The 7524-nt window shown below is 58.4% G+C and overlaps 2 protein-coding genes across 2 annotated transcripts in view; both read right to left on the reverse strand.

The window, feature by feature from the left end:
• The window catches only part of LOC107135711 (eukaryotic translation initiation factor 4E-like), a 19920-nt gene extending 18488 nt beyond the window's left edge, over nucleotides 1-1432 (reverse strand). Inside the window, exon 1 of the mRNA XM_048811793.1 lies at nucleotides 1422-1432. The gene's annotated coding sequence lies outside the window, so the exon portion shown is untranslated. The remainder of the gene's footprint in view (nucleotides 1-1421) is intronic.
• Pdgfrb (platelet derived growth factor receptor beta) overlaps nucleotides 128-7524 on the reverse strand; it is a 21232-nt gene continuing 13835 nt past the window's right edge. Inside the window, exons 12-20 of the mRNA XM_048811880.1 lie at nucleotides 7273-7517; nucleotides 6101-6261; nucleotides 5230-5348; nucleotides 4912-5034; nucleotides 4028-4139; nucleotides 3528-3627; nucleotides 2898-3003; nucleotides 1881-2113; nucleotides 128-654 (exon numbers count right to left, since the gene is read on the reverse strand). Coding sequence (XP_048667837.1) covers nucleotides 477-654; nucleotides 1881-2113; nucleotides 2898-3003; nucleotides 3528-3627; nucleotides 4028-4139; nucleotides 4912-5034; nucleotides 5230-5348; nucleotides 6101-6261; nucleotides 7273-7517 — 1377 coding nt within the window. The 3' untranslated portion in view covers nucleotides 128-476. The remainder of the gene's footprint in view (nucleotides 655-1880; nucleotides 2114-2897; nucleotides 3004-3527; nucleotides 3628-4027; nucleotides 4140-4911; nucleotides 5035-5229; nucleotides 5349-6100; nucleotides 6262-7272; nucleotides 7518-7524) is intronic.

Raw genomic sequence — 7524 nt, forward strand, 5'->3', positions numbered from 1 at the left:
CCAGCTCAGCCAGGAGCCAGGGGTGCCGGGGTTTCTTCCCCAGCTCCTGGGCAGATGGAAGTGTGGGGACAAGCCTGCGACTCCTTGAGGGGCAGCTGGCTGAACAGAGAGAGGTTACTGACCCCCTCATTCCCCAGGAAGCTCCCCCAGATTCCAGCCTTGTCAGCCAGGGAGACTCCCAGGTGGACTGTGAACTACCAAGTTCAATGTCTCATCTTGTGCACTGGGAAACTGGGTCCCCTGGGAGGGACCGTGGCTCAGTCACATGGCCTCCCTGAGGCAGAGGCTGGGCATGGTCCTGCAGTTCTCTGGCCTCCTGAGCCAGCCCCAGGGCTTGGGGAGCAGTGTGGCAGGGACAGAAGCCTTCCACATGGGACAGCTGGCAGGAGCAGCATGGCTCACAGGATGCCAGGCCCGGGGGCTGTGGCCTGGTGGCAGAAGGGGAGCTTCTGGTGGCACAGAGTGGGGGCCAGCCCCTACAGAAAGCTGTCCTCTGCTTCGGCCCGAGGCCCAGGGCAGCCTGCATCCATTGGTGGCTCCAGTTCCATCTGGGACTCCCCCTGGGGCTGGGGCAGGGGTTCTGGTTCTTCCTGGGGGTCGAGAGGACTGTCACAGGAGATGGTAGAGGAGGTGTTGGCTTCATTCAGGGTGGAGCTGGAGGAAGAAGGCAAGTGGGTGAGGGCTGGGCCACAGCAGGCGCTGAGGGATTTCTTGAACCCAGCTTTGCACACTTCTGCTCGTTGAATCCTGTAAAGACCCCATAAGGCCTGAGCCAGGAGACAAGCGCAGCTCAGAGAGGTCATGTCATTGCCCTACCTCACACCGTGGGCGTGTGTAGGGACTGGGACATTGGAGCAGGCCAAGCTGGCCCCACACTTCAATTCCCATTCCCAGCATCTCCATCCTCTATATTCTGAGACATTATCTCACTTAATCCTCAAGGAAAGACCCTAAGAGAAAGACTTTTACTGTTTTTATTTAATAGAAGAGGAAACTGAGGTTCAGAGAGGTGTAGCAGCTGTCCAAGGGCATAAAACAGGGCCAGCATTCACACCGCAAGCTGTTGGAATTCTGGGCTGAATCCTGTCCTGTCTACCCAGGTCTTGGAATGTTAGTCTCATTGACAGAAGGAAAAGGGCCTTCAGGGTCCCCAGGGGCCTGTGTGCACTGTCAGCACATGTGGAGAAACTGAGGGTCACAGGGACAAAGCCTGCCCAGGGCTTATGGTGGCAGAGTTGGAGTTAGAACCCAGCCTAGGACTCCTGCCACCTCCCCTGGGGCTGGATCTTGTTTGGGGTGGGTGGCTCTGGCCTCCAGGGAGCCCTCTCTCTAGCTGAGGCAGGTGATCTCTGAACATCAAGTAGAGACTCCAGTGGACCTCCCTCCAAAGCCCTCCCTGGACTTAAACCCCACCCCAAGACAGAAGAGCACATGAGTCTCCTTCCCAGTCTGCATTCTGAGTTGACCTTTGGCCACCTCTGCCTCCTACAGCCAGGCTGCAGGGCTCCCTGGGCACAGTGCTAAGCATGGAGCACAGCCTAAGGCTGGCTGGGACCCCACAGGTGGTCACTCCTCAGCATGCTGGGGACATTCAGTAGGTTCCCTCCTTCCCCGTGGGGCTAGGACAGGGCCTAGAGAGGGCAACTGTGGGATTCCCCTCAAGGAAGGAGCTCTCTTTTGGATAGCCCGGCCCATCCTTTTTCTATGCAGCCTGCCCCTCCCACCTGAGGGCTCAAAGGTCAAGAGAGCCCTGTTCTGCCCTCTGTTCACCTGTAGGAATAAGTCTTCACCCCAGGGAACTGGCTGCTGGGTCAAGCCTGACGCAGACACACCCACACTCTGTGCACCCTGTAGCCCCAGGTCCCAGCCAGGGTGGCTACCTGGCGAGGCTGGGAGAACCCTCCAGCAGACCCTCATCAGCAGCCTCTGGTTTGGGGTCAGGCAGGGGGATGATATAGTCGTTGTCACCCTCGCTGGGCTGCACGGCAGTGTAGAGGACAGAGCTGGTGTCCAGGGGAGATCGGAGGCTGTGGAATCCAGGGAAGCGGGCTTGGGACCTCAGGATGGCTGGGTGGTCACTCCTCAGAAACTCCTCATCCACCTGCTGGTACTTCTGCTCCGTCAGGGGGAGGAGCATAAGAGGGGCATAAATGGTCAGATGGGACACGCCCAGGCAGATCTGACCCAGCCTCTCCTACCTTGAGTAGGGAAGGCAGAGGGTGCTCAGAGAGTGACCAACGCCACACAGCTGAGCTGCCTCCCACCTGGCATCTATCAAGACCAGGTGGGGTCAGGAGCACCCATAGAGTGGCACTGATGGAACCAGCACCCCAACCCTCACTTGCCCTCACCTGGAGGAGGCAGTTCCTGCTCTCATTCCAACTTGACCCCCCACTGGGGCCTTGGTGTCCCTTTCTATGAGATAATGACAACTCCTTGCCATCTCAGTCACCCCAGGACAACCCCAAGGGGATGAGAAGTGGAGCTGAGGACAAGGCTGTGCCTGTGCCAAAGAGATGTGCCTCCCCTGTCACTAGGAGAGGCAGGGGTTAGGCCCCCAGGAGGCCCCATTTGTCTCTGAGCAGCCTACAGCAGGGTCTGAGGGCTTGGGTTTGGAAGCCATGTGGCCTGGGTTGTTCACACCTCTGAAGGAGCCCCAGAAATGGGCACGGGGGCAGAGGTCGTAGCCTCTCCTAAGGGTGTCACCAGTCACTGTCCCTTCTTGGAGCTGCTGGAATAGACTCAGCTCCGCCCACCCCGTCCTGGGATCAGCAGAGAAACTGAGGCCCAGAGCAGAGGAAGGCTGTTCCCCAAATGCCAGCACAGCACTCCGAGCCCGGGACCCAGGGTCTGAACTGATGGAGCGCCGTGCCCCACCCCCACCCGGCTCCACATACCTTTCTGTAGCCCTCACCAAGCAGCCTCTCGAGGAGCAGCACCAGCTGGGAGAAGGGGGGCCGAACCTCAAACTTCTCCTCCCAGCACTTCTGCATGATCTCGTAGCTGGGGAGGGGCAGAGAGGGTCAGGCCCCCTGGCTCTGGTGGGGGCGGGCGGTGCTGGGAGCTGGAGCCACCGCCTCTCAGAATAAGAGGAGCAGGGACCAGGGTGTCGGGAGACGTGGCAGCCAGCACCACCCACCACTGGCTCTGTGGGGTCGTCCACCTGTGGGGAGCACGTGGCCCAGGTGCAGCCCAGAGGGGCTTCATCCTCTCTGGTCAGAGGTGGGTTCTGATGGCATACGATCCCAGCTGAGCCACAGAGGTCAGCTCTGGGGCTTTGGCAGTGCAAGTCATCGGCTGGCACTGTGGCAGCCATGTGGGCAGTGCCAGCTTGAGAGTGAGGCTGGCCCAGAGACAAGCAGAGCCCAGGGCAGAAGGGATTCCTGAGCACACAAACACCCAGAGCCAGGTGTAGCTAGACTTTTCTGGATCTCTGAGCTGAGAACTCTCTTTGGCTGAAGCTGGTAGAGCTACATGTCCACTGTCTCATCCAGGAAATCCCCCCCAGGGCACGAGGCTCCACTCACATCTCAGCAGAGGCGTGAGCAGGCTGCGCCATGCGGTAACCACGCTTGATGGCATTGTAGAACTGCTCGTTCATGGGCAGCTCCGGGTAAGGGGTGCCACCTGTGGAGAAGACAGGGATACACAGGCTCAGGGTGTGACACGGAGCAGGGTGCCCTCTTCTACAGCACAAGGACAGCAGGCTGGTCCTGGTGGAGGTGGGTGCAGTGTCCTTGGCATTGGGAAATGGAGGTCCTTCCTGGGCTCCTAGGAGACACAGCACTCCTCAGGACAGAGAGCCAGGGAACACCAGAGCCAAGCAGGCTTCCCTTGATCCTTGGGTAGAGGGGTAAAGAGATCTAGAGACGGCAAGGGTCTTGCCAGAGCAGCACAGTGGGAGAAAGGAGCAGAGTACTTGCCACAGGTCCCCTGACCCATGTCCCAACACCCTGCCACAGCCCCACCAGATGGGAGGTGGAGGGAAGGGAATGCTGTGCCCCTGAGGGAGCAAGAGGCAGCGCACCCAATGTGAAGATCTCCCAGAGCAGGATCCCAAAGGACCACACATCGCTCAAGGTGGTGTAGAGGCTGTTGAAGATGCTCTCCGGGGCCATCCACTTCAGAGGCAGGAAGGTCTGTGGGGGCAGGAGCAGCGCTGAGTGCCCAGAGGGGCCAGTGGCCAGTTCCCAGCCCACTCTGCACCTGGACGCGAGGAGGTCCAGCAGCTCCACTGCCAGCTGCTTCCCCCTCCTCCTCCAGGGTCTGCACAGCTCCCATGCCCACCCTATTCCTGGCCACAGCAACAGGGAGTCTTCTCTCCTCATTAGCTAAGGACACAGCAGCCCCTGTCCCTGGGGAAAAGCCCTGGGTCTAAGAAGAGGGGTGGAGGGACAAGGTACATTCCAAGCCACCTCCCAGTTTTCATCCTGGCTACCTTTGGTCTCTGGGCTCTAGAGCCCCTCCCCCTCTGGGGTTCACAGGAAGCAGGAAGATGGGTGGGAAGCAGGATGGTCACATTTTATCCAAGCCAATCCCACTACTGCCTGTGAGCATCTGTTTTACCATGTCACTTGGGTTTCTTCCTCTGCCCATCACTCCTGGGACAACAGATTTGATCTGCACACCCTCTTCCTGCCCATCCCTGGCCACTGCAGCTGGTCCCTCAGCCCCAGCTATGACGAGTGGACCTGGGATTATTTGCCTTTTCCTACTCCAGGCGCAGCTAGTGGCTCCCTCTCTTGTCCTTGTGCACACAGTTGGCAGGCACTGACCATCTAACTGAGCAGGACCAGCCATGAGGAGCCCTGTGCTGAGCTCCTAAGCATGAAAGCCATGCTGGTCAGGAGGGAACCTGATCCTGGCGTCAGAGTGCATGGTCACCATCCCCAGGGCCTGGTAGGTACTCACACTGCCTTTGGAGATGTAGTTTGAGTCCCGCATGATATCTCGAGCCAGGCCAAAGTCACAGATCTTGACCAGCTTGCCCTCACAGATGAGCACATTCCTGGCTGCCAGGTCCCGATGAACACACTGGGTCAGGGAAGAGAACAGAGGACACCTTAGGAGAATTGTGGGAAGCCCTCCGTGGTGAGAGTTTGGGGAAAATGTCCAGGTGGGGGGTCCTCAGTCTTCCCACCCCCAAAGGAGAGGTAGTTGTTTTTTTGGAGGACTCTGGCCGTCTGGAGGACCCACAGCCCCACCCTGCCCCATGATGACCACACCTACATTCTTAGAGGCCAGGAACTCCATGCCATTGGCCACCTGGTAGCTGAAGCCCACAAGGTCTGTGTAGCTAAGCACTGGGGACTCGTTGATCAAAGTGGCCCGACAAGTCCTCTCAGGAGCTGGGGGAGAGCAGAGAGTCACAGGTCATCTCATGTACCCAGTGGCCCAGAGGACCCTGTCTTTTGGCTTGTGGGGCTGAATGTCCAAGGCAGGTGGCTCCGGATCTTCTAGGTCTCTCCTGAAAGGATGGTTCTTCATGTCTAGCCTAAACCTCTCCTACATCACCAGTGTCCTCAACGGCCAGAAAAAAAGTTTAGGCTGGGTATGGTGGTACACGCCTGTAATCCCATTTTTTGGGGAGGCCGAGGCAGGAAAATCACAAGTTCAAAGGCAGTCTCAGCAACTTAGCAAGACCCTCAGAAAATTATTGAGACCCTGTCCCAAAACCAAAAAAGACCCCCAAAACTAGGAATATAGGTAGAGAGCCCCTAGGTTCAATCTCCAGTACTACCAAATAACTAAAAAAAGGTTTAGCCCTGTTTCTTAGGAACATTAGACCAGCCTGGGGCCAGTTCAAAGCTGATCACTTTTCTGCAGGTTGCAGGAGGTGTGCCCAACCCCACCCGAGCTCTAACTCTCCCTGAGGGCTGTGTTCATGCCTCTAGACCCATAAACAGGGCTTCATATTGAGGGCCCCCTATACAGCAGCTTTGGGCAGGGGGCCAAGCTCAATTTCCACATCTATGAAATGGGCACAAGGCCATCGTGCTCCAGGACTGCTGCAAGGCTGGGAGTGTGAAGGGCTTTGTAAAGAATGTATCTCTGCATGAGTGTGAGCCTGGGCAGGTCTGAGCACACTGCATCCACCTACCAGAGGGGACGTAGTTATCATAAGGGGCCATGTAGTTGGAGGATTCGATGTCTGCGTATTTGACGTCTCCTTTCATGTCCAGCATGGGCACGTAGTCCACTGACTCGTCCTTGCTCATGTCCATGTAGCCACCATCGCTCTCCCCAGTCAGGGACACATGGCTGGGGAGTAAGAGGAACACAACAGGAAGGTCACTGGCTTCCTCTTTCCTTCCCCCTCGTACCCCGAGGTCACCCTGGGGACCCCTGAGGCCCTGTCGCTCACGGATTTCTTCTTTCACTCATGCACCCCTCGCCCTTCAGTGTGTTACAACACAAGTGACCACAGATCCAGCCCCCTGACTAACCTCTGTGGCCCTGAGCTTGGTGCTGGGGCTGCCACGGTGACATAAGACCCAGTAAGTGTCCTCAGAGAGATCATACCAGAAGAGATTACAATACCCAGGACAAGGGGCACAGGATGGGCGGGTGCAGAGGCCTCTTTGGGGCCTTCCTGCACACCAGCTACCCCAGCAGGTGCCAGGCCGTGACCCAGGGTGGGCAGCAGGGCATTGCCTTGATACCTCTGACTTCGACCTCGCTCCCCAAAGGGCTGTGGGCTGTTCACAGGTGTGTCTGTGTGGGCAGCCTAAAGACGGCTAGGAAACAGGTCAATGCTGGCGAGGAGGGGCAGATGCCAATGTCTCAGACACTGATCTAAGTTACCCTTGTCCTTGTCTTTGTAATCAGCAAAAGAACTGAGAACTGCTCTTTTCAGAAACATTGAAACCAAGAGTTGAGCTGCCGAGGGGCACCGGGGTGTGTGTAGAGGGAATGGGGAGACGGTGGGGGGAGCAGGGACCACAGTGCACCTCGGGAGGCCCAGCTCTCAGCCCACAATTGCCTCTGCCCACAGTGTCCCTGGGGCAGGAGACCACGACACCCTGGACACAGGACTGTGGTGTCAAGGGTCCCATCTGCAGAGGGCTCAAGCACAGGACCTGGCACACTGGGGCAGGTAGCAGGGGGCAGCAGAGCCCAGCACGATCCCCATCACTACTGGCCTTCCCTGGTCCATGGAGGGCTGACTTGAGAAAGAGTCACCAGGAGTGACTCTGCCCCCTCCCCAGGGCCCCAGCTGCCCCCTGCAGGAGCAAGGGCAAGGGGGCTGTGCAGGCGCCTGCCTCCTCCTACCTGGGCAGAGGGAGCCCCGTGGGCAGGGCGTTGCTGTAGAGCTCGGCACTGGGTGGGCGGTGCTTGTCCGAGTGGTGCTGCAGGAAGCTGTGCTTGTTGCGGTGCAGGTAGTCCACCAGGTCGCCATAGCGGCAGTACTCGGTGATGATGTAGATGGGGCCTGCAGGGGAGGGCGGTGGGCACAGGCCCCAGGAGCCCTCAGGCTTCCCATGAGGGCCACGGGGCCAATAAACAGGCTGAATGTGGGAGAGG

This window comes from Marmota marmota, unplaced genomic scaffold (assembly GCF_001458135.2).
Source record: "Marmota marmota marmota unplaced genomic scaffold, marMar, whole genome shotgun sequence".
In the NCBI taxonomy this organism is placed as follows: domain Eukaryota; kingdom Metazoa; phylum Chordata; class Mammalia; order Rodentia; family Sciuridae; genus Marmota; species Marmota marmota.